Below are 27574 nucleotides of genomic sequence, written 5' to 3'. Positions count from 1 at the left end.
CTAAAGTAAACTACGTAAAAATGCTTACCTTTGAGAGTCTCTGAGGTAAATAATTTCAAAATCTTATATCAAAGACTCTTTAAGGAAAATAATTTACTTCAAAAGCTTTCAAAGAACGGTGCATGGCTACTTTCCTTTTCAATCATCTTGCAGTATACAAATGTGCCCCATTCCATGATGAATCTACCATTCTATGGTAGCAAAAACAATCACCGTCTTACCAGCATTCCATCCAGAAGTTAGATGCAGAAAAGCGACTTTGAGCTTGGGCCACCGCTTTCACCTGGAGTTCTTTCTATTATTTACTTGCTCTCTGGACATTTAAATCTTTTTGTTTTTCCCAGCTCTTTGAATCCACTGTTCCTACACACCCCTTCTTTCCTAACTGACTTTTTTCTCTAGAGCATCTACACTTCATAGCCGGGAGTTTCTAAATCTGAGAGCTGAGATCCCATGAAATTTAAAGGAAGAATTCTTTTGCGGACGGTATTTCTCCTTGCCCCTTTGTTGGCTTTCATTTGTGTGATGGCTTCTGAGGGAGTCCTCAGACACGCCAGATTTCCACCTCGGGTGGCAGCAGTTTGGAGGGAGCCAGGGAGGTAAGAGTCCTGCATCTACGCGCCTGCGTCAAAGGTTCCCAAGGCCCAGGCCCTCGCGCGTCGCTTCTTCCAGTGCAACCATTCCCGCGCAGCCTTGCGCGCTCCCCCAGTGCGCAGGCGCCGGGAGAGCCGGCGGGCGCGCGGAGCCAGTAGGGAGCTTCCTGGCAGGCATGGCGTCGGGCGGGTTACGCGGCCTGGCAGTGGCCGGCGGAGGCGAGAGTAGCGACAGCGAGGATGACGGCTGGGAGATCGGATATCTCGACCGAGTATCTCAGGTAGTGGAGGAGGCCTTGTCTTGACCGCAACTCCCACAGGCCTCCCCTGGCCCTCGAAAGCAAAGCCTAGCCTTGTGAATGAACCCTCTTCCTCGCGTGTTTCCCTTTTTCCTAGTGAAAATATGGGCGTTTGGACTTAAATCCGCAGGATTTTCCTCGTGTTCCTTCTTTAGATCATCGTAGCTCTGTACTTGGGTTTGGACCCGTCGTTACCCATTTCTATTTAAAGATAATTTTAAACATGAATTGTTTACAAACTTTGTATATTGGACGAAACAAAAAAAAAAGAAAATCCTATATACCTAACCAAACATGATTGTTTCCTGATGAAGTGGAAATGAAAACAGTGGAAATGCATAACAAGATTTAAAAAAAAAACTTTCTTTTTTTTTAGAAATTAAAAGTTCCATTACCTGTTGAAGAAAAGAATGAAACATTTAAGAAAGCATTGACCACAGGAGATATTTCATTGGTCCAGGAGCTCCTAGATTCTGGTGAGAAAAAAGGAACACAATTGCCCTTACTTTAGTTGCTTTTTTAATGGAAATACAATGAATGTTAATATATCAGTTGTCCTAATATATATCTTAGTTGACTTAGTTGTCTGCCTTATTTTCTTCTTTCATCCTTCTGTTTGGAAGGCTACCCTAATTATCTTCCATTAGTTCTTACAACCTATTCCAAAGGCCTACTCTGACTAATGCTACCCCCACCCTGATCAATTTTACTTTACATTACTTGGCTATAATATATTTCTCAAGAACTGTTTCCAGTCATGTACATTTTATTTTATTTTATTTATTCTTTTTCCTCAAAATTCACATGTTGTGAGTCATGTACATTTTAGATATGTTCTTTCCCTCTGCTTTTTTGTTTTGTTTTGGTGGAATGAAGCCTGAGCTAGGAATCAAAATAAGTATCTGGATATTTGTTCCAGCTTTACTGCATACTCAATGTGGTTCCTTGGGATAGTCATTTAAACTTACAGAACATCAATGTCTTTATGTACAGCATCATAATTCTGCTGTAGGCTGCTGATATTTTTTCTGTGGATTAAATATTTTTTTCAACTATTTTCACATACAAATGTAAATTGTTGATTATAACAATTATCCAAAGGAGAACCGGGAATTTACTATCTAGTTGTAGTAGATTCACATACAAAGTAGTTAAATGAGATTGTATATGGCAAAATGTCTTTCTTCTATGCTAGAGACAATGCATGGCTTAGTGGAAAATAAACCATTTTGGAAACAAAACAGATCTGGGTTTGATTCTAACTGTGCCACTTGATGGATCTGTAATCTTAACTAGGTTACCAAACATTTCTAAGCTTCAGTTTCTCCCTTTTTAAGACAAAGACACATTATATCAATGGGTCATTGGGGAGGATTAAAATACATATATAAAGGACTTAGAGCAGTTAGGCATTATGTGAATGTTAGCTGTTATTCTTATAACAAATGAGAAGGATCTGTATGATTTTGTGGACAGTGAAACTTGAGTTTGTAATTGAGGAATGATAATGAATAAAATTTGTATTAGTGGAAAGAAGCCTAAATACCGATATGAATATATGTCTAGTGTATATAGTATTAGATAGGGTGGAATAGGCAGAAATTTGTTTTGGAAAAGAGAATTTGCCTTGCGAGTAGCAGGACTAGGTACAGTGAAGGTGATGAAGGCTCTTGAAGGATTAGGACTTGATAAGATTGGTGGGCAAATGTGGACTTTTTAGTCTCTTGGACAGAGCCTACTGTTAAGTAGGTATTTAGTCAACCATTTGAAATTTGTTTTTAATTGCAAAAATTTTAAAAGCTCATTTTAAAAAACCAACAGTATAAGTGGAAAGATACCATTGTCCTCAGTCTCACCCGTTACTGCTAATGTCTTACTTTCACAGGTAACTCCTGTTTTACGATATTTCTTTCTAGATGTCATTATTTAACTCTTTTGTAAAGTATTTTTAATTTTTTACCTTTCACAGTCATTCTTGCTTTTTGAAACATATTTCTGCACCAGTTGAAAACTTTAATTGAAAATGAAAGTACCCTTTTAGTCAACCACTTTTAACTGTTTAAAGATATCTCTGGTTTGTGTTATTCTGCTATGTACTAACATTTTCAGTTCTCTTTAAATTATTAAATATTTCAGACATTCAGAGAGGTATAGAAACTTCTTCTCTCCCTAGAGGTTATCACTTTTCTGTAGATATTGTTTATCATTCCTATGAATATCTTTATACTTTTGCTACATAGGTATATGTCCTTAAACAATATAGTGTTATTTTGAATGCCTTCACTGTCATTCCTTTTAAAACTTAACTTTTTTTTGCACTATGCCAGGAACATAATAGATGTTTAATAATTTAAGTATTAGAGGTAATGATCAGTAAGAATTTTTGTGCTAAAATGCCACATTTGCTTCTCTTTTTCTTCACATTATTTCTATGCTACCTTTGTTGTCACAGTTTTAGCAATACTGTCAATAAAAGAATAATAAGCTGTGTGTGTTGGCTCATGCCTGTAGTCCCAGCACTTTGGAGGCTGTTGCAGGAGGATCGCTTGATACTAGGAGTTTGAGAGCAACCTGAGCAATAGAGTGAAACCCCATCTCTACAGAAAATTACTCGTTGTGGCATGCGCCTGTAGTCCCAGCTATGCAGGAGGCTGAGGCAGGTAGATAGCTTGAGTCCAGGAATTTGAGGTTGCAGTGAACTATAATGATGCCACTGCCTGCTATCCCAGGCAACAGAAAAAGAACCTGTCTAAAAAAAGAGTAATGAGAAAATGATGCTCTTTTCTCTGATCTTATTGATTTTCTTTCTATTGCTGAAGTTTAAAAAGGAATATTTGTTAGAAAAGACAAGTTGGGCCAGCAGTATGTATATGTACCAGCATGAGTTAATGTTACTTTTTTCCTAGTGATTGTCATATACTTTATATTAATTAGTTAGATGACTAGAATTGGACATATGTAGTCTTTCAGTGACTTTGTGGTTTTTTTGTTTGTTTGTTTGGTTGGTTGGTTTTTTTGAGACAGAGTCTCACTCTGTTGCCCAGTGTGAGTGCTAGAGTGCTGTGGCATCAGCCTAGCTCACAGCAGCCTCAAACTCCTGGGCTCAAGCAATCCTTCTGCCGCAGCCTCCTGAGTAACTGGAACTACAGGCATGCGCTACCATGCCCTGCTAATTTTTTCTATATATTTTTAGCTGGCCAATTAATTTCTTTCTATTTTTAGTATGAGACAGGGCCTTGCTCTTGGTCAGACTGGTATCAAACCATCCGCCGGCTTCGGCCTCCTGGAGTGCTGGGATTACAGGCGTGAGCCACCGGCGCCTGGCCCATGACCTAGTGTTTTTACAGAAAAAAAAAGTGATTTCCCCCCAACCCAAGTTTGCATTTCCTCAATTACATGACCTCCATCTTTGCAGGTAGAACACTATATAGCCAAAGACTATAGAACCTCTAAATTTTTTTTGATTCTAGCACCTTCATGCAGTCTGAAGAACCTATAAATTTTAAGGTATTAAAGGCAGGGACATGTTCAGTGCTGTTCCACATACAAGTTTTCCTTCTTTGAAACAGAAAAGTGTTCTGTTTTCTTTCTTTTCTTGAGGTTAGTACATATTTCTTGGGTTAAAAAGAGAGATTGCCACTAAATCTTGATTCGTCAAAGAAAAAGCTTTACATACATTTAAAAGATTGTGTTCATTGCCTTATTGTATCCTTGTCCTTGTGTCTCATCTTCTATGCTCTTCCTCAGTCCTAGATCCAATCCTAGATCAGTTCAGTCAATTTTTTAAATTTTTTATATGACCAAAGCAGTCAGTGCTTTGGTCAGATGATTCCAAGGATTTGTACCATTAATGATTTGAGGATTTTAAAGTCAGCTGATTCTTGTGCTTTCTTAACAGTTGTTATTTGTCTCTTCTTGTCCCATTTAGACAGTGGCTATTTAAAACTTCATCCTACTCCTAAGGCCTGATATCTCATCTGTGTCCTATTTATTTTAGCTCACTGCTTGTCATTCATTTATGCAAGGTAGAACCTAATAGTTATTTTTCATTTGTTCTTTTCCATCACCCCTCCTCATCAAAGTGATTGTAAATTCTTATGACCTTGCCTTTAAAATATCCTTTTGTTTTACTTCCCCTCTCTCTCCACTGCCCTTGCTCTGATTTTTGTATAAACTAGCCTTATAACTAGTTTCCCTACCTCCTATACCATTCTCAACAGTGGTATCTGTTGTCTTTATGATACAGATGTAAGATTTTGATCCATGGATCACAAAGTATAGTCTGTACTTCCTAACAGAGCTTTTGTAATCTAACCCTAACTTATCTTTTTAGCTTCATGTTTTATCAGTCACCCATGGATAAATTTAGTGTTGGGAAGGAAATTAAGGGTGTCTTAGGGATATAAGTGGTATTTATCTACATCTCTAATACCATAGAGATGTATGATATTGTCCAAGGATAATATTCTAATTTAAAAGACATTTTACCTTTCCCAACTCCCCTAGAGAGAAAAAGGTAGCATGTAGAAACCTATTGTAATAAAGATATTTTATATATTATATAATAAAACATTGATCAGATGAGGTCTCTTAAAACATATTGCTTATAGTGAAACTGAAGTTAGCAAGTTTTATTAAAGTCCTGATATAACTATTTTCTATTTTTCTGAAGCCATTATTACCAAAAAATTCCCTTGTATAATAAAGTACATGGTGTATATTACTATACACAGTACTTAAGCATATTAAGGTGGCAGTGATTTCATTTGGTGGTAGGGCTTTTAAAAGCTTGTTTTTATATTGACAGGAATTAGTGTAGATTCCAGCTTTCGGTATGGATGGACTCCCCTTATGTATGCTGCTAGCATTGCCAATGTAGAGCTGGTTCGGGTCCTTTTGGACAGAGGTGCTAATGCAAGCTTTGATAAGGGTAAGATGTTTGAGGTAATTTAACTGATTTTGTTTACTGTGACTCTGATTCCCTAGAAGCTACTATACAAAGTAAAAAAAAGCAGTTTGAGAAAACCTTTCTATTAATTGTGTTATGTAAGTAATATACAGAATCAAATTACAAACCATACATGTTTTGAAAAACTGTCTTTCCAAAAAGACAGATTTCAGTTATTTTTATGACTTGTTATGTTATATACCTTTAACGTTTGTGCTAGAGGGTTTTGGTTATTTTTAAAGGAAAAATACATTGAAAGAAACATCAAAAAGTTCATAATTTTGTGGAAAATTACTTGAAAATCAGTCTCGAATTTTAAAGTCAACTTTGAATTGTATCATTTAAAGTTGTTTCAAAGATAGTTTATGAAATTTGTGTCTTTCTGTCTTTGTTACTAAATAATTTCCACTCAGTGCTATGAGTGCTTTAAAAGAATAAAAGCATATGTGCAAAACCAGTTTAATTATTATATTGAATTACCAATTACTTATTTTTAACATATTTTAAGTAGGCAATTAAATTCACCATCATAATTCAGGTGTAGGTTTCATTCTAGAATTAATTTTCATATAAATTTTATATTTACATTAGATATTTATAAAACCGTTTCTATTCTGTTTTCCCACTTATATATATTTTACCCATATATATATTTCCCACTTATAAATTTCTGTCTTATCAACAGTTTCATGTTTAGTCTGCTGTGCTTTGTTTTTCTTTTGGTTACATCATTTTAAAATATTACTCAATGAAAATTATACTTAAGATAGAGATTTTTAAAAGTGTATAAAATATTCTGCTCAAAAAATTGATAAATAGTTTTTCTGCTTCTCCCTCCTTCTAATCAGAGAGATACTTACAGTTATAAAACACTTTATATTTTTCACATAAATTCTTTTATGTGCCCCAAAATATCCCTATCAGATAAAGAGGGCAGCTATTACCTTCATATCTATAAATTAGGCCTAATGAGATATTAAGAAATCACTAGAGTCAAGTTTCTCTGTGGCAAAACTGGGACTAGAATCTTTATATTTGTCAGTATTGAACCACTAATGTGAACCATAGCTGTAGTGACCTATTTTGAATTACTGAGTTTTAATTGAGAATTGTTTTTTGTTTGTTTTTAATCCACTCTGATCTCCATTAACATCACAGGAGCCAAGAGAAGAAGAGTTTTAGGAAACAGTGAATTCAGAGAGATCAAATAGAAAATGACTGAAAAAAAATCAATGATGTGGTAGTTAGAGCAGTTTCAGTAGTGTAGTGTATAAGCCAGATTTCAGTTCTCAAATGAGTGAGAAGTAAAGAAATGAAACCAGAAAATATAGATCATTGTTTTCTAGTCATGAGTTCTTCAAGGTAATTTTAATTGACCAAAAACTGTTCAAATCTAGACAGTGTGACTATAAGAGTCCATATGCTTACCCACTTTCTGTTCTCCCTTGAAGAAACAGGAATAGGGGAAGGAAGTTAATAAATGAATTGTAGATATAATTTGGAGAGTAAAGAGATTCTTCCCTGATCTCACATTTTGATAAAGGAAGACATAAAGTTATCTGCTAAGCATGAGAGATTTGGGAAGAAGTTATAGAATTTAAGAGTGCAACAAATATTTAGAATATTTTGAATGGTAAAAAAAAAAGTCAATTATATACATTTCTTGATATGTGGAGGATTTTTCCTACCTTTTGCCTTACTATAGATAAGCAAACTATTTTGATAACTGCATGTTCTGCTCGTGGCTCAGAGGAACAGATCTTGAAGTGTGTAGAGCTACTACTTTCAAGAAATGCTGATCCGAATGTTGCTTGTAGGTAAGAGCTTTTATATCTGTTAAAAAATATTGAAGATACTCTTGATTATTAGCCTATTAAAAATCATGAACAATGTCTGGTTATTTGATCAAATAGCTGATGAATGAAAATAGGCCATAAGGTCATGGTTCCAATTCTGTAAGATTATCAAAGGAAGGGGCTATCATGAAGATAGTCTTTCAACTTTTAATTTTTAGAGGAATGTCATAAGAATTTGGAATGAGAGGAAAAGGAGAACAATGAACTATCATTTCCTATGAATCATACACTCAATAGAATACAATGATCAAGCTATAATAGTAAAGCCTCTTAGCTTAATGTTTTCTCTGTATAACACTTAACAATTAAACAATTTTACAAAAATACTAAGAAAGTATATCGAAGAATTTCCATTTTCCTAAGTCTTCACCAATTAAGTAATAATATATGTAAGAGTGCCTAGATACATAGAAGACAAGTAGTAAATGTATCTTGCATCTGTTGAAATGTTAGTAGTAATAAAAATGAATCAGATTGCTTAAAATTTCTATCACACTGGCTTCTTTATTGTCCGCCTCCATCTTTCTATTAAATCTCTCTTTGTGTTTTATTTAATCTTCAAAATGAAAAGATTAGGAAGTAGCCCATACAACAGAAATATGTCTAATGTGAATAAAATTATTATTCATTAAGAATTATTCATAATTCATTAGTTCAAATAATAATGATCTAGTACCTGATACAGGCCGGGCGCTGTGGCTCACGCCTGTAATCCTAGCTCTTGGGAGGCCGAGGCGGGCGGATTGCTCAAGGTCAGGAGTTCAAAACCAGCCTGAGCAAGAACGAGACCCCGTCTCTACTATAAACAGAAAGAAATTAATTGGCCAACTGATATATATATATAAAAAATTAGCCGGGCATAGTGGCACATGCCTGTAGTCCCAGCTACTCGGGAGGCTGAGGCAGAAGGATCACTCGAGCCCAGGAGTTTGAGGTTGCTGTGAGCTAGGCTGACGCCACGGCACTCACTCTAGCCTGGACAACAAAGTGAGACTCTGTCTCAAAAAAAAAAAAAAAAAAAAAATTCAATAATGATCTAGTACCTGATATATAGAAATAATTATGCTTGATTCTAGAAGTTTTTTCCTAATTTAGTTTCTACGATACCTGGATCAGTAGCCTTGGAAGGTGCTATACAACTGTAGATAATTTCTAGATCTTTGTTGAAATAACAAATATTTTGATTTAGTTGGAATGGTTTTGCCTCCCAGAGGACTTTTGGCAATGTCTGGAGACATTTTTGGTGGTTATACCTGAGAGAAGCTACTGGTGTCTAGTGGATAGAGGCCAGGGATGCTGCTAAACATCTTGCAACACATAGAGTAGCCCTTCAAAACAAAAGTTCACCAGTCCCAAAATGTCAGTCATGCCAAGGTTAAGGAACCCTGATCTAATGTGAGAAAGGCCAAAGCTTATAAAGTAGACAACCAATGTTTAAACAAATAAAGATAAAAGAACTAATAAAGAAACTACCTGCAAACTTTTAGTACATCAATTGACAGAAACTTGTATTCTGTCATATGTGGTATATTCCTTAGTTAGGAATAACTTTTGGATCTGTTTATACCTTGGGATTGGGACATGTGCTTCAGGACTCATAGCTGAAGTAAGCTTGCATGAGTGCTGCAATTTTTATTTGTGCCTTTAGAAGTAGCCTAAGATAAGACTTGCTTCTCTGGGTTCAATGGAAACTTGTTTTCTGGTTGTGGTTTTCCTGTTTTTAAATACACCACTATTACAAAGTGTAGAAGCGAAGGTATAGATAACAAAGTCTTTACCCTCCTAATCACTTATAATCTTGTAAACTTACTGAAGAAGAAGTCAGTCAAGCTGGTAGACTATTCTGCCTTTTTGAGAATTAGAAGATATTTTTTAGATACATAGACTTAATCTGGAAAAACAGATTCCATTTGCATTTAATGACACACGGTTAACATCTCATGCTAAAAACTATAAGGCAACCACACTATAAGGCAATTTCAAAACTAAAAATCCTAGAAAACCTGATGAGTTTGAAAGAGCACAAGATTTAGATTTGTATTTTACTCAAGTGAAATAAACAGAAAATTTACAACATGGTTGAAGAAATATAAAGCTACTGCATTTAATTAATAGATGTGAGAAACAACCTAAAAAACAAACTATTCAACTCCTTTTTTTTCTTCTGTGTTCTTTTTGTTAGTTGATCTAATTTATCTGAAGTCATATAATCTGCTTGATCAACTACTTTTTTTAAATGTTCAAAGTATAAAGCAGTATGTGTTTTCTTGATAGAGCTGAGGAGAGAATAAATCATGGCAAATAGTGCTTTTTAGGCTGCACATTTTATAAGAAGAATAGCATTAGTGAACATATGGGGATAGCATGCTGTCCAGTGTAAAAGAAAAAAATATCAGGACACAAACAGGGCAGTGATTGCACTGTTGTTGGTGTATGATTTGAGGGGAATTTTATAGATAACTCATTTGCATTGACAAATATCAAAACCTATTAAAAGACTGAGAGTTTTAGTTTCTTGTAAAAAGTACCAGAAGATACCAGGGATGCATCAGGTAATCATCACCATTCAGATGTCAAGGAGAAAAGCAGATTAGATAAATTTACTTTCAAGCTATTGACATAGCCTCTTTGGTTGAGCAGTGCTTTTGCTGAGAAAATTATCTCTAAAGAAAAAGAGCACAGGGAAAGAGTAGGCCATAAAATTTATGAATGGCTACTGTTTGTGAAAGCTAGATGGTCACATACTTACTAGTTTTTTTGTTGTTTTTTTGTTTTTTTCCCATTAAACACTTAGCTGATACCAAAGACATACTTCCAAGTTGCAAAGGAAGTTGGCCTCTAACATTTTTTTTTAACTAAAATGGGATCAGTAGTCTTGTCTCGTGAAGTGAAAGTAATAATGAAAGTATAAGTAAGTAAGTGAAAGTAATAATAAACTTCTAAGCCAGAGAGACTGAAGAAGTCTATTTCCATATGTAAAGTAGCATGGAAGCTCTTCTCCATTCTATGGAAAAAGCTCAAAAGACAGGGTCTTAATTTGTAGATAAAATGGAAAAAAAGAAAAAGATAGATTTACTTGTATTAGAAGCCGGAAGATAATTCTGGAGGTTGATAGATCTTAAATGAAAGTCACTTGAGTCAAATTACTTGATCTGTTTGCACTTAAAGTTGGTGGATAGAAGAATAAAAAATAAGAGGAAATTCTTGAATTCCCTATGCTTAATTAAAAATTTTGCTGAATGATACTGAGGGAATTCTGTGATATTTAAAAATTTTTTAATTGTATTATTTACATACAGTGAAATACTCAGATTTTCAGTGTGCAGTTGGATCAATTTTGACAAATGCATATATTCATTTAACTCACATCCCAAGACACATTTCCATCACTCCAGAAAGTTCCTTTATGTGCCTTCCCATATTCCCCCACTACCAGAAGCAACCATATGATCTAGATCTTGTTTCTACCAAAGTTAATTCTTTCTGTTCTAGAATGTCATGTAAATAGAATTATATAACATTTTGCTATGTGTCTGGTTTCTTTAACTGATAATGAATTTTTTAAGACTCATTCATATTGTGTGTATTGGTAGTTTGTTACATTTTATTGCTGAGTAGTATTCCGTTGTATGAGTATTCTGTAATAATTTTAAGAGGTCTGATGAAGTCTTTATAGCCTGATAAAAATAACTGACCGAGTAAGACAGAAAATTGATTGGCTTGGAAATAGAAAAGGCAAAAATGGCATACAAAAAAGCCATAAAATGTTAGAAGACTTCAATGGGCGAGATTGAAAGTATTTTAAGGCTCTGTGCTAAGGAAGCATGAATGCTGACAATGTAGTACATGTTTCTCTATCCCTAAATACCTAAGCAGACAATCATCAAGTCCTACAGGTAACACCGACTATGCACGCCTTTATTTTATCTACTGAATTGCTCAGGAAATCACATTTGGTATTTGTTGTGGTTGTTGTCACTTGTTTTGCTTCCGCAGGCCATTTGTATACTTGTGCTGAACATTAATATCACTAAGTACTCTAAAATTTCTTTCAGTTTTTCTTTTATAGTTTCCCCTTATCCTAGGGAGATACGTTCCAAGACTCCCAGTGAATGCCTGAACCCTATATACACTCTGTTTTTTTCCTGTGTACACATACATACAATAAAGTTAATTTATAAATTAGGCACAGTAAGAGATTAACAGTAACAAATCATCAAATAAAACAATTAACAGCAGTCTACTGAAATAAAGGTTATGTGAATGTGGTCTTTCTCCTCAAAATATCTGATTGTACTATACTCACCCTTCTTGTGATCTGTCATTCTGACAACTGAGGCAGCTACTAAGTGACTAATAAATGGGTGGGTAATGTATGCAGCATGGATATGCTGGACAAGGGATGATTCATGTCCCTAGTGGGACAGCACAAAATTTCATTACACTAATGAGAACAGCATGCAATTCAAAACTTATGCATTATATATTTCTAGAATTATGTATATTTTTATAATGTAATATGTAATATTTTTGGACCACAGATAACTGAAACTGGGTAATTGAAACCACAGAAGGTAAAATCTTAAATAAAGGGAGACTACTATACCTCTTGAGCGATTCTAATTCTTCACTGTATATTCTTTTTTTCTGGCTGGTTTTATATATTTGTTTTTGGGCTGCTTAGAACACTTGCGTGGATTGTTATTTTCTTTATTGGTTCATGGAGTTTGGATCTGGTTGTTGGTGTATGACAAATGGTGGAAATCTTTTAGGTGGTAGGAGTTAAGGTGTTCTACTTGTATTATCCTTTGGAAGTCTTTCTGCTTTCCAATTTCTCTGTATTCTTCTTGCCACCAAGCGAAGGCAGGGAAAAATCAACCCCACTGATTCAACAAATTGTTAGCATCAGAGTACCTAAAATATTCCTGTTTGGATTTCCCATTGTTTTACAGATCCATGAATTGAATTCTAACCTTTTCCTAGAGTCCACAACTTTTTTTTTTTTTCTTTTTTTGCCTTGAAAGTGTTCTTCAGTCACCTGTTCAGTCCATGGAAGAGAAAGCTCTTTATCAGTTTCCCCTCAGAGAAGCCTAAGAAAAGCCTTATATCTTTTAGGGGTTGGCCTTTTTAAAAAATTATATTAAATAAGTAAAATTTTTATCTTATGTTGGTGAACATTTAATATTCAAATTTATTAGATAAATAGATTAAAAGAGAAATTCTACTCTGCTTAGAAGTTTATGTTGCTCCCAAACTTTGTATCTAAATAACCATTCAAATCTACTGGTACTATTTGAATTCCTGGGTGTCAGTGTTTTTCACAAAAATATCTTAGCTTCTTCCAACATTTCTTTTGTTTCATCTTGAAAATGGCTAATTAAAAAAATATCAGCTTAATGCAGTATCACTAAGGTATCTCCATCTGCCATCGTGATGTCATGACAGGGATCTTCTAAATTTTGGTTTGGTGCCTCAGTTCTGAAAAGTCGCATCTATTGTCTCTTCAGATACTGCATATGCCCTATTCCTTACTCATCTTTTGAGCCTCTGTGTATCCATTAGATCTTCTCACTGTGTCCCCAATATCTTTCTTTTATTTTCCATCATTTTGTCTCATTGGGCCACTTTCTGGATAATAGCTTCTGATCTGCCTTCTGGGTCACTAAATCTCACTTCACCTTCTAATATGTCATTAAACTCTTCAATTTAGTTCATAATTTCAGCTATTTTTTTTTTTTACTTCTAGAACTTCTGTTTGATTTTTTGTTAAATCGCAGTGTCACTTTTTATTCCCTAATGTAACTGAGTCCAAGGTCATACTACTTGCCACATGATAGCTGATAAGTTGAGACAAGGTACTGGGGCAAGGACAGTGACTTTTATTCAGAGAGCCAGCAAACCGAGAAGATGGTGGATTAATGTCCTAAAGAACCATCTTAAGTTAGCATGAACTTTAGGCTCCTTTTTATATTAAGGGAAGGGGGAAGAGGAGGGAACTTGGAAGAGGTAACCAAGAACTGCAGACATCTGGGCGTCAGTGAGGGTCCGAGGAGGTTTTAAAACTTTTTGTTCTTGGTCAGTTAACTTTGGAGGACATAGATCAGGTCACAATGTTCCTATAAATCTGTACCATAGCATTGTTACTTGTGTGCATACTTTCCTTATCTCCCCGGGAGTTAGTTTTGGGAAAGGGACGGTTATCATCTTCTAGAGTTGAACCACAAACTAAATTCTTCCTATAATTAGTTGGCCTACGTGCAGAGCTAAGCAGAAGCTTTTAACCTGAAGGATATTACCACAAAGGGTCAGAGACGATGTGGAGCTAGTCATGTTAAGCTTCTCTTCCACTGTTACACTGAAAATATTTTCAAACTCAAAAACATCTTTAATATGGTAAACATATTGCCTAGGTAGAACAGTAACCAATATCTTAAGTCTTTTGCGTTTGTTTCTGTTAGCAATGTATCTCATGCTTCTCATTCATGACTAGGTGCTAGTCATTCGATTTAAAATCTTATAGAATAATATGAGTGCTAGGAAGATCCATCAGAGAGGATTTTTTGTATATTTCTAAAAGGTACTTGAGGCACTATCAGTCCAGGACTCATGTAATCTTAAATTCAGGTATTTTGGTTCCCTGGACCATTTGGGGGTGTGTAAACGTGAAGAGCTTATTTATTTCTGGTTAATCCTTAACCTGAGGGTGTAGCCCTTTGAATCCCAGCTTAAAGTGTTTTAAGTATAGTTTATCAAACTCTCTACCTTGTACAAGTTCACAGTTTTAAATTCATTCCTCTTGATTTTAAAGGCCACCAAAGCCATAGTTCATTTTTTCACTGGGTTCTTCTGACTGGCAAATGCCCTCATGGCAAAAGCAACTGTGAATGCTAAGTTTAGCTCCCTGGCTTTTTGCCATCTAGATTTTAACAGTTTCTCGGTATTAGATCTTCAGTTTTTAAGAAATTGAAAAAATGATTCGCCTAGCTGTTTTAGATGCCTTCACAGTTTTGGTCCGAATTATCTAATGTGCCATTACTAAAAATAGAAATCAATATCTTCTAAATTTTTTGTTTGCTTATTTATAATTGTTTTTCTGTCAGCTCTGTCATTCTTTGTTTTCCATACAGACTTCTTTTTAAAAATCTTGTTTAAAGTGGCTTTGAAAATAGCATTGACTTGATATTTCATGGACAACTTTCCACATTAGTATATATAGATCCACCTTGTTCTTTTATTATTTTTTTCTTCTTTTATTTTCATTTTCCTTCTTGTGAGACTAATGGTTAAGAACTGACAACTTGAAAGCTGTTTTTAAATTAACTCAAGGACACAAATCACATCTTATGTTTCTCTTGAATCTTGCTACTGACAATACTTAGCACAGTGTACTATGTCTAGCAAATATAGAAACTTAATACTGCTGTGTTTATTTTGGCTTTAGTATTTGTTTTGGGGGTTAGGCTTTTTACTTTGTTTTTAAATGAAACATTTATTGAATATTTGCTGTGTACCAGACACTGTGTTAATTGCTTTTAAATATGTTGTCTAAATCCTTAAAACTCAGTGGTAGATGATGTTTTTACAGAACAGAAAATTGGCACTCAAGTATTTAAGTGCCTTTGAATGTAGCAGAGATTTGATAAGGGTATCTATAATAGTTTAATCTGAACAGGATCCACCAGTAGAATGTATTTACATTTCCCATCTTGTCTGCCTATGTTGAGGGTTTTTTCCACACACACCATTTTAAACAGCATTACTTTTCTAATTGTTGCAAAACATGTTTGTGTTAAACTGCCTGTATCTGTGGATTTTGGTTCCTTCTGTTCCTTCTATTGTTTTCTGTTCCTTCCCTTAAATTATAGTATCATTTACGAGAATAATGCTCTAAATAGTATGTATGTAAATACTACAAATAATAGAATTCAAATATTATAAATAGTATTCATGTAAAAATATGAATATTTTGACTTAAAAAGTCTACAAACTGAAAAGGGAAATATGTGAACAGAAAAATGTTATCATTTTAGTTGAAAACAAGGTGGTCTTTGGTAAAATTAATTGGAACTTTGTATAGATTTTGCATTTTCTTTTTATATTAATAAGACAATAAAAATGATATACATTAGTAACATAAAGGTCATATTATATTATTTAGATTATTGCATTCATGACAAAATTGAAACCGTTTTCAATTTAGCCCTGAGTTGAGATTTTTATTGTTAGAATAATAATAAGCCTTTTAAAAGTATGTGCAATTAGGCCCAGTGCGATGGCTCACACCTGTAATCCTAGCCCTCTGGGAGACTGAGGCGGGTGGATTGCTCGAGGTCAAGAGTTCGAAACCAGCCTGAGCAAGAGCGAGACCCCGTCTCTACTATAAATAGAAAGAAATTAATTGGTCAACTAATATATATAGAAAATTATTAGCCGGGCATGGTGGCACATGCCTGTAGTCCCAGCTACTCGGGAGGCTGAGGCAGTAGGATTGCTTGAGCCCAGGAATTTGAGGTTGCTGTGAGCTAGGCTGATGCCACGGCACTCATTCTAGCCTGGCAACAAAGCGAGACTCTGTCTCAAAAAAAAAATAAAACGAAATAAAAGTATGTGCAATTAACATTTCAGGTTTTAGAAATTGTGGGGGTTTTTCCCCCCAATTTGCTAAATCCTTATATTTTTCTGACAGAGGAGTTTGTTATATTCAGATTGTTCAGTCATAAGAAAAGGGCTTTGCAAAGTGATGTGGCACTTTAATTTCCATAGATGTTTTATTACTATTGATAAAACAGCACACATTAACTAACACCCAAGGTTTTGACGTAATCGTTGTGTGATTGTTAACTTGTTGAATGTTATTGCATGTTTTAGTAAACAGAAGATACCTTGGGAAAAATGTTGCTTTCTTTCTCAGAATATAAATTTAGTTGTAAATGTCACTGGAGTAGTTTGATAGATGGAGGTATAATTTTGGCTTACCATATTAACTTATTTTCTAATTGTAAGTAAGTATGTGACATATCATTTGTTGCTATGAAAACAGACTGAAGTCACAAAAATATTCTCATGGAAAGAATTTTTTAAATTGCTTATTTAAGACATTACTACAAATTATCATGTATAATTTTTCTTCCTAGCCCTTTTAAACCTGTAAATAGTCGATACATTTTGTCGTAACATATTAAAATAATATGGAATTCTATATAGTAAATCATGAGTCTTCTTTGACTAAAGAAATTCCTTAAATTGTTGGTCTCAGTTTGATAAATGTTCCCAATCCTTTTTATTCAATATATTTACATATACATACATACACATACACACACACATATACATACAATTCTTTTCACTTGAACACTTGTGTTTGGGATCTTTCTTTGTCTATATATAATAAGTTTACCTCAATTGAATAGCTGTGTAGTATTCCTTATTATTAATGGACTGTAATTTATTGAACCATTAATGTGTTGATAACATTTAAGTTGTTTGCATTAATTTTTACATTCTTGTGTGATGTGGTGGTTAAGAGTACTGTCTCATGAGCCAGACTGCCAAGGTTTGAATCTGAGCATTATCATTTACTAGCTTTGCAATGTGGGCAAGTTAGTCATCTTTTCAGTTTAATTTTATAATATAGGAATAAAAATATCACTCACATCATGCAGTTGTGTATTTAGAACAGTGCCTAGCTATAGAGTAAGCACTCAAATGTTTTCCATAACAATGATGATAATAATATTCTTGGTGCATGTTAATTCTGTAGAAGACTTCTAGGATGAGAATTGTTCAAAAGGTTTGCACATTTGTTTTCCTGGTTATTTCCTTTATTTCAATTGGGAATTTATTCTTTCTGGAATCTTAAATGCTTCATTTCATATCAGATTATTCCAGAGCTCATGCTACAACAAAAACAACAAAAAATACTAAGCACTTTAGTCCAACTAAAAACAATATGCGTACAACGTTTTGACAATCAGTGATTCTGTATTAACATACACAATAATATTCACCCTTTCAAGTACAAGTCAGTGTTTTTAGTGTATTCACAAAGATGTGCAACCATCACCACTAACCAATTTCAGAATATTTCTATTTTATAAAATTTATATATGTCTTCTTTGGAGAAATATCTATTCAGACCCTTTGACAATTTATTTTTGTTTTTATAGATTTAGGGGGTACAGATGCAGTTTTGTTACATAGATATATTGTGTAGTGGTCAAGTCTAAGCTTTTAGTGTACTCGTCACCTGAATAGTATACATTGTACCCATAGATAATTTTTCTTTTTTTTTTTTTTTTTGAAGCCACGGGGTACAGTTAAACCCATAGATAATTTTTCATCCTTCACCCTCCTCTCACCTTTTGGAGCCTCCAATGTCTATTATTCCATTCTATGGCCTGTATACCATTGTTAAGCTCCCACTTACAAGTGAAAATGTGTGGTATTTGATTTTCTCTTCCTGAGTTACTTCGCTTCAAATAATGGCCCCTAGTTCCATCCAAGTTACTGCAGAGGACATTATTTCATTATTTTTTATGATTGAGTAGTATTCCATGATATACATATACCACATTTTCTTTATCCAGTCATCAGTTAATAGACATTTAGGTTGATTACATATCTTTGCTATTGTGAATGTACTGCGATAAACATATAGGTGCAGGTATCTTTTTGATAAGATACCCAGTAGTGGAATAGCTGAATTGAATGGTGGATCTGTTTTTAGTTTTTGAGAAATCTCCATACTGTTTTCTATGAAGTAAGAAAATTTACCTTCCTACCAACAGTGTATAAGCATTCCCTTTTCTCTGCATCCTTGACAACATCTGTTGGTTTTTTGAGTTTTTATTAATGGCTATTCTGACTGGAGCAAGATGGTGTCTCATTGTAGTTTTAATTTGCATTTGCATCAGATTCTCTGATGATTAGTGATATTGAGCATTTTTTCATGTTTTTTGGCCATTTGTATGTCTTCTTTTGAATAAATGTCTGCTCATGTCGTTTGCTGAGTTTTAATGTTGTTTTTTTCTTGTTGTGTCATTTTTTTCACAGAATTAGAAAAAAACAAGCCTAAAATTCATATGGAACTGAAAAAGACCCCATATAGCCAAAACAATCCTAAGCAAAAAGAACAAAGCTAGAGGCATCACATTACCTGACTTCAAATTGTACTACAAGATGATAGTAACCTAAATAGCATGGTACTGGTATAAAAATAGACACATAGATCAATAGAACAGAATAGAGAATCCAAAAATAAAGCCACATACCTACAACCAACTGATCGCTGACAAAGCAGGTTTGCACATTTAAAATCTTGCAAGGTACATCCAAACTGTCTTCCAAAAAGTTTTTTCAAACCATGTGAAAGGTCATCCATTTTTTTGCATCCTCGCCAAATGTTATTAGGCTTTATGACTCTCCAACAATCTGATGGATAAAAAATGAGCATGTTATAGTTTTTAGTGTTATTTTTCTGATATTTAATTAGTTTGAACATTGTTTCTTATGTTTTTAGCCTTTTATATATTTTGTATAAATTATTTGTTCATACAGTGTGCTCATTTCTAAATTTACCTCTCTCTCTTTTTTGTTTTTGGTTCTGGAGACAGGTTATCGTTCTGTTGCCTGGGATAGAGTACAGTGGCATCATCATCGCTCACTGCAACCTCAAACTCCTGGGCTCAAGGGATCTTCCTGCCTCAGCCTCCTGAATAGCTGGGACTACAGGCTTATGCCACTGCACCTGGCTAATTTTTCTATTTTTGGTAGAGACAAGGTCTTACCTCTTTTTTTTTATCTGCACATAGGAGCTGGTTTTATCTTTGTTAGAAGTTTTACATGCATACAAACAGTTACAAATATCTTAGTGTTACTTTCCATATTTAAGGCATGCATTAATATTGCTGTTCCAGTAACTGGCAATCTACTTGGCCTTTTTGAAAGCACAAAAGAGAGGATAGAGGTAAGAAAAGCCAGTTGATGGAAAGTTCTTAACACTAATCTTTCAAAACACATGCACAGAAACCAAGACCAAAAAAAATAAAACTTCCAAATTCTGGCTTGACTTTTGTCTTACTAATGTCTGGTACATGGTAAGAAAATTACTATTTTTAAATTGAACTCAGTTCTCCATCAAATACACTGCCTTTTCATGAATCTCATTGATTATAATAATGTTACATACACTGATTGTGTTAAAATTATGCTACTGCCTCATAAAATTAGTTCATTTGAGAATTTCAATTTTTAGCAGTCAATATATACCAGATATACAAAGACCAAAGTTTTGGTCTTTAATTAAATTTTTCTTTTTGCTTTCTATTTTTTGGAATGTATTTATCACACTTATTTTAAAGTGTGTTTCTGATAACATCTATAGGACAATTTTTATTATCTGTTTTCTCTTTTCTTTCAGTCACTTGATTCTATCTCCTAGAATGCCTGGTAATTTTTCATTGAATGCTGGATATTGTGTATAAACATTTATACAGGTCTGTTTGCTTTCAGAAGATATTTAATATTCTTCTGACTGATACTTAGAACTAGGGCAGATCACCTTGATCTAATCTGGGATTAAGATGGTTCAGGATTGGGTTTCAGGATTAGTTTATTTCCTGTATAGCCTTTCAGTGGTATCAATTCAAACTTGGAGTATTTACCTGAGCCACGTCTCCTTTTGAGGGTCATGAATGCCAATTTTTATTTCTTCAAGTTTATGGGAATGCTGAAAGTGAAAGCCCTCTTAGCAGCTGGTTTGAGCTTGGTGTTTGTAGTCTTCCTCTCTTCTCCTATCACTCTATGCCTATCTCTGTCTCACACACACACACACACACACACACACACACATACACACACACTTTTTACAGTTTAGAAATCTGAAAATGCTTTGAAGGCAAAAGTACATCAGAAGATCACTTCTCTGCAGGGTCACTTTTCTGTTATTTTCTTTTCTCTAGATTCTTGATCTTTGAAGTTCTCAGTGCTCTGGTAGCCCTGACCAATTTTTGTATGTCTAGCTCCATGAGAAGGCCTAAAAGTACTGCTTTCTGCCTAATGCTACCCAGAATTTGACAAATATCTCAAAAAGTGACAGAGGATGTAGGACTCAGTTCAACAAATGCTTCTTTTCTTTCCAGGATCTTGGCTTCTCATGTTCTGGCAGCCTTGGTTTTTCTACTGTGCCTTCAAACATTTTGTATTTTATTAGCTTTTACAGCCTTTGTCAGTGGAAGGTTTAATCTAATAAAACTATTCTGATAGCTAGAAATGAATGTCCAATTCCTAGCATTTTATCATTGCCAAAGTTTTATTTATCAGAGTTCTTTCATTTATCTCCCAACTATAAGCTCATTGTTTTAAGCAGATTAAAAAGAGTAGATAATACTAAACCTTTCATAAAAATATGACATGAGGACAAATCAACCATTTTACCTTTAGTACAGAGAAGTGATAAATACATCATTGTAAAGGTATATTTTTTCTGTCAGATTGAGAGGTTTGTTTCTGCTTTTATTTGTATGCCCTCTAGTGGAGATTTTGTTAAAATGAAATAACCAGAAAGTGAGACTAATAAAATTTTGGCTTTGTATCATCCAGAAAAAAAATGTAATTATGGTTATATAATGTACATAATCTTTATTCTTTTTAACCAACTCTTGGCTGTTAAAAATTTTGTAGAAGTCTGGTAGATAAGGAAAAAAAAGCAATTATCACTGGCTTTTTAAACTTTTTTGTTAAACACTTAATATATGCTAAGCACTAGGAGATAGAAGCTGTCCCTGCCTCAAGAATTTGACAATACCATGGAAGAGATTCCAAGACTATAGACATTTACAGCATATTAATATTAGAGGTAGTAGAGGGTATTTCCAGGAAAAGACAGTGGGAAAACTTAACTGAGGTGGAGATAACAAATATTTCTCTCTCAAACTTACTTTTGTATAATGAATAGGAGTTAGCCAACTGAAGATGACAAACATCAATATATAGTTTAGAGGGAGGTGCATGTGCAGGCAGAGAAGGATGAGAAAGCATGTTTCATTCAGGTACTTGTAAATACTGTAACCAGATCATGAGATATTATAATAGAAAGTAATTCAGAATTCAGCAGTGGCTATACAATAACCTGTGTAATTCATTCGAAACAATATGAATTTCATCCTGAAAGCTACTGAACAATTTAAGGAGAAGAATGAACATAATAATACTTTATAAAAGTTATTCTGACATCAGGTTGAGGATGAATTGGAGTCACAGGGTCCAGTTAAGGCCATTTTGCTCTTGCCAAAGCCATGGGCTATATATTCAGAATTGAAAATAGCAAGCAGACTTGCTTGAATTTAAAGAACATTGGTTCCATTGTACCTCAAGATAGAATTTTCATATTTCATTTTTATTTAAAATTCTGATCATAAAAGGTTTCTGTTAAAATTTTGACAATTATGTAACTTTGAAAGTAAAAAGTCTTCCATTTTCCATACTCTATAGCACATTGTTATATATACTTGCAGAATTTCTTCTATATGTTTGGACTTTTCTTTTGTTTGTCTTTGTTTTTAAATGGGGTTTATATTGTACTGAATATTTTTTTAACTGAACTGTGTTTTATGGACACTGTACCAGCCAGTATATATAGATACACTTCTCTATCTATAATGGCTATACAATATTCCACTGTATGGATGTGATATCATTACTTAACCCAATATTTTACTGAAGAACATTTAGATTGTTCCCAGATTTTTAGTATTACAGAAAATACTATAATGAATATCTTTGGCAACTTGGATAGATTTTCTGTGCAACACATTCCTAAAGTGGAGTTGCCAAAACAAAGGTATATGTATATTTAGGATTGTGATAGGTCATGCCAAATTATCTCCTGAAAATGTTAAATAAATTTATGTTACCACCAACAGTATTTGAAAGGAGATGCATAGTGACGGCACTAGATATTTTTTATGTTCTTAGTTTTCCAGTCTGATTTGCAAATAATGCCTCGTTTTGCTTTGCATACTTTTCAATAATACTTATTTGATTAGTTTCCCACATTTTTGTTAGTCCTTCATATTTTTTTGTGAATTAACTGCCTGTGTCCTTTGTAGTTTTTCTATTTGGTGGTTCACATATTTCTTGCTGATTTATATATACTTTTTTGTATATTGGATCTTTTAGTTTTTATAATTATTATATGTATTGAAGATGCTATTTCTTTTCTCTCTCTCTTTTTTAAATTTTTTTTGTGGAGACGGGTTTCACTATGTTGCCTAGATTGGTCTCGAATTCCTGACCTCAAACGATCCTCCCACCTCGGCCTCCCAAAGTGCTTGGATTATAGACATAAGCTGTACTGCGTCTGCCTGCAAATGCTATTTCTAGTTGGTTTTTTGTTTATGCTTTAAAATTTTTTTTATGTTGTGACTTTTAGGTATCTTTTGAGAAAAATTGTCAGAAAGCTGACTTCCAAAAGAAGTGTTAGGCTCAGAGTTTAACAGATTACTTTTTTTAAACTTCCAAGGAATAGATTAAACTAATAGTGTCTAAACACAGAGAAAAAAAAGAATCCTTTCAGCTCTTTTTTATAAAGGATATATAACACTGATTTAATCCAGTTAAAAATGATCCATTCCAAAAAGTCTTATAAATCAATCTCAGTTATGAACATACATATATAAAAATCCTAAATTCTTAATGAAATATCAGCAAATTTCATGTTATTAGGAAATATTAAATGGATAATATACTATGATCAAATGGGATTCATATCACTATGGAAAAATGTTCAATATTGGGGAATCAATTTCATAAATTGGTCAAGGGATTTTTTTAAAAAAAAGATAGTTATCATTATAATAGATGCCAGGAAGGCATTTTATAAAAGTTAAGATCTATTTCTGATGTTTATAACCTTAGTAAAATTTGATTCGATGCGAAATTCCTTAACTTCATAAATACATATACTATCTGAAGCCTAAACAAACATGTTTAGTGGAGAAACAGTAGCAGTATTTGTATTACTGTCAGGAATAAGGCAAAAATGCTTGTTATACGCATTCTGTTTTTGCAAGAAAATAAAACAAGATACAGTTAATAAAAAATAGCTAATAATAACAGTATTTACTCTGTGCCTGGTGTTATTCTTATTACTGAACATTTTAATCTTATTATCACAGATTATGACAATATCACAAATAGATGCCACAAATGTGGGAACCATTTTAATGTCCATATAAAATTGTAGCAACTAAGGCAGTGAGAGTGTAAGAAACTTATCTAAGGTTACACAGCCAGTAAATGTTGAAGGCTAGAGTTGAACCTAAGCAGACTGACTTTACAGCTGATACTCAAATCCAGAGGTTAACAGACCTCTAAAGTTTTATTGGAACACAGCTGTGCTCATTTGTTTACGTATTGTCTATGACTACTTTCATGCTACAACAGCAGAGTTGAGTGGTACAAATCTCTATATATGCCATAAAATCTAAAATATTTACTCTCTTGCCCTTTACAGACAAAATTTAATGACCCCTGATTTAAACTTCAATTTATATTTTTATTTCAGCAATCTGCAAAATAAAATGTAATAAGCATTTAGTATGAGCAAATCTTGTGATGGCAGGGATCTTATTTGTGTCATCCTTCATTGTATTGCCAGCATAAGCATAGTGTGGGTACTCTGATAATTTTGTAGATGAATATGTACATTTGTGAAACTTTGTATTATAATGGGTGTGGCTTACTTAGTGATTTTGAAGATACATTTCCTCACTAGAGGGTGCTGTGTAAGCATTCAATACTTTAAAAGTGTTATCTCTTTTACATTTACTTATTTACCAGAAGATTGAATTTTTAAATCACCTGCTTTATTAAAAGCTTTCATTTCTTTTTATTTTCAAAGGAGTACTTTATGGTATTGTATTTGGTTAAATTAATGAAATTGAGTAGTTGTTCATGGCAGTGTTAACATGAATGTTTCTTTTCTTCCTCCTACTTAGGAGACTTATGACTCCAATCATGTATGCTGCACGAGATGGTCATCCTCAGGTTGTTGCTGTCCTTGTTGCTCATGGAGCAGAAGTTAATACCCAGGATGAGAATGGTTATACTGTGAGAAACACTTATACAATGTTCCTTTTTATTTCTATGACATTGATATTTTGTTTTTATCAGTAATCTACAAAAAGAATTTCAAGAAATAATAATTCAGAAGGACTGGGATGTAATTACTGTTTGGTTAAAAAAACAAAACAATAGCTGAAATAGAAATAAAGGAATGAGCTGACTCTCTTAGTCCTCCCTCCTGACAAAAGAAGTTGTAACAGACAACAAAGCCTGGATATACATGAGAGTTCTTTTTTGAATTCAAAACACTTCAGTGATTAGCAGATAAATCATTTTCTTCCATAACATCAGTAACTGTATAAAACAGTGTTTGGATTTATAAAATCAGTGAGCATTGCAATCTGCTTTGCAATTACAACTTTAGAAACATGTTTACATTACATTGTGAAAGAAGAGATTGCATTATTCCATTAATTAACCATGTTCTCTTTTTTTATTGTGCCATAAATACTATTGAAAACTTTTTGTATCTGTCTCCTATATACTCCTTTTCTTTAAACAATCTTCTTTTTCCCCCACTTACAGGCTTTAACATGGGCAGCACGTCAGGGTCATAAAAATGTAGTTTTGAAGTTACTTGAACTTGGAGCTAATAAAATGCTACAAACCAAAGATGGAAAGATACCAAGTGAGATTGCAAAAAGAAATAAACATCTTGAGGTATGCTTCTATATATTGAACTAATTTTTCTGTAACATGTAACATTATCATTTGTAGAACATTTGTATTTTTTTTAGAATTTACAAGTGTAATTATAATGTATCTGGCCATTATTAAATGTTTAAATATGCATTTTTCTTCCAGCCAGGTAATAAAAACTTTTGCTAGAGTATTCATCTTCTATTAAACAAAAGGGACTTATAATGTGGTAATTTAAAAGCTATATAAAAGGATAATAAAATCTTATTCTAGTCCTAGGATTAAAATTATAATGGACTACTTAAACATTTCAACTGTTCCAGAATTTTAAAAATTAATTGTTGTAATAATGAGTGAGATGTGCACCATCTGGGGGATGGTCATGATGGAGACTCAGACTTTTGGGGGGAGGGGGGGAAATGGGCATTTATTGAAACCTTAAAATCTGTACCCCCATAATATGCCAAAATAAAAAAAAATAAAAAAAAAATGAATTGTTGCATTGAGAAAGCTTGTAAAATGTCAAAACTTGAACATGTGTTTAAAACATTGTTTTATAACTTTAATTAATAGATATTAGACAATCTAAAAATTAAATCCTTTAAACAACATTTACTTCTATACATGTGACAAGGTAGGTATATGATAAAGTGATAATATACTTAGGAATATGATCTACTGTCATTTAGATGTTAAGCTCAATAATAAATTATTACATATACTAAATTACTTTATGGATGCTAACTTTTGGACTGAACATTAAAGCTTTAGCCAGAAGTCTGTAATTTCTAAGAAAGGATCATATAGTACAATAGTAAAACTAAATTATTTAGTTCAAGAATTTGTAACACCAAGTTTCTGAATTTTAAAGCATGTGTAATTCCAAAGATTCCATCATATAATCATCAAAACATGCCACTTTTACTGCATGTAAAGTAACTTCCTTTAATTTTTTAAGCAATCTGATAAACATGCCTATCATTTTCCAAATATTATTTTAATATTTCCAAAATTATTCTAGAGTGAATGCTAATCAGTAAAGCCCTGTAAAACTTCAAAAACAAATTTACTGTATATTCTAAGCTTTGAAAATTTATAACATTCTTAAATTTAGAATAGATGACACTAAATTTGACATGAGAAATTTATGAACATCAAAAGTTATTTTGAGTCATAAATCATTTCTTCAGATGAGATTTGATCTATGATTTTAGCTGATTATGTGACATTAACTCGACTTTCTGTTAAATTTGAAAACTAAGGAATTTCCAAACTCTGAGATGTGCAGTTGGAATTTGTATACATTTAGTCATGCTTATTACTTCCTTTCTACTTAGCAATGTATTTAAAATACCTTAGTACTTAATCTGAGTCATTTATCAAAATGGAATTTTTAGTTTTGTTTTATATCTTACCAAAAATATTATTATAATAATTACTATCTTCCTTTAATTTTGACTATTTTGAATTAGATGTATTTCTTTTTGCTTTTCTGATTATTACTTCAGGACAAGGAAGCACTTATTTGTTTTCCCAGTTACTCTGATTTGATCATTACTCATACACATGTACCAAATTATTACATATATCCCAAAAATGTACAACTATGATATATTAATTTTTTAAAAAGTTGTTCTCAAGGTAGTAAGTTGTGAAAATCCTTTCCCTCTCCTCTTGCTAAAATGTCCTTTCTAGATATAAAATAGTCATATGTTCAGTTTCCTTTAAGTGTAAGTGGTAGTATATAATGTGAACTGTATTTTAATGATTTGTGAAATTTTTTCAGATCTTCAATTTTCTTTCTTTGACTTTAAATCCATTGGAAGGAAATCTTAAACAGTTAACTAAAGAAGAAACCATTTGTAAACTGTTGACAACAGATTCTGATAAAGAAAAGGATCACATATTTAGGTAACAACATATTCTAGTGTAACAGAATACCTATGAATGAGTAAAAAAATAGTGCATATTTTTATTACTCGTAGCAGATATGGTGACTTATTTAAAATATGTCATTTTAAACTGTTACAAGCATTTCAAAATGTCATTTAGAAATGTCTGGATTTTGCATGTTCTTCAGAATTTTGGAAAATTTTTATTTATTTGTATATACTA

The 27574-nt window shown here is 33.2% G+C and overlaps 1 protein-coding gene across 1 annotated transcript in view; it reads left to right on the top strand.

The window, feature by feature from the left end:
• Positions 1-713: 713 nt before the first annotated feature.
• The window catches only part of ASZ1 (ankyrin repeat, SAM and basic leucine zipper domain containing 1), a 44853-nt gene continuing 17992 nt past the window's right edge, over positions 714-27574 (top strand). Inside the window, exons 1-7 of the mRNA XM_012761110.2 lie at positions 714-874; positions 1269-1368; positions 5700-5822; positions 7546-7657; positions 24694-24805; positions 25346-25480; positions 27246-27370. Coding sequence (XP_012616564.1) covers positions 770-874; positions 1269-1368; positions 5700-5822; positions 7546-7657; positions 24694-24805; positions 25346-25480; positions 27246-27370 — 812 coding nt within the window. The 5' untranslated portion in view covers positions 714-769. The remainder of the gene's footprint in view (positions 875-1268; positions 1369-5699; positions 5823-7545; positions 7658-24693; positions 24806-25345; positions 25481-27245; positions 27371-27574) is intronic.

The sequence above is a fragment of the Microcebus murinus genome, chromosome 9, assembly GCF_040939455.1.
Source record: "Microcebus murinus isolate Inina chromosome 9, M.murinus_Inina_mat1.0, whole genome shotgun sequence".
NCBI lineage: Eukaryota > Metazoa > Chordata > Mammalia > Primates > Cheirogaleidae > Microcebus > Microcebus murinus.
The sequence above is the reverse complement of the archived record's forward strand: the minus strand, read 5'-3'. Positions and strand labels throughout refer to the sequence as shown.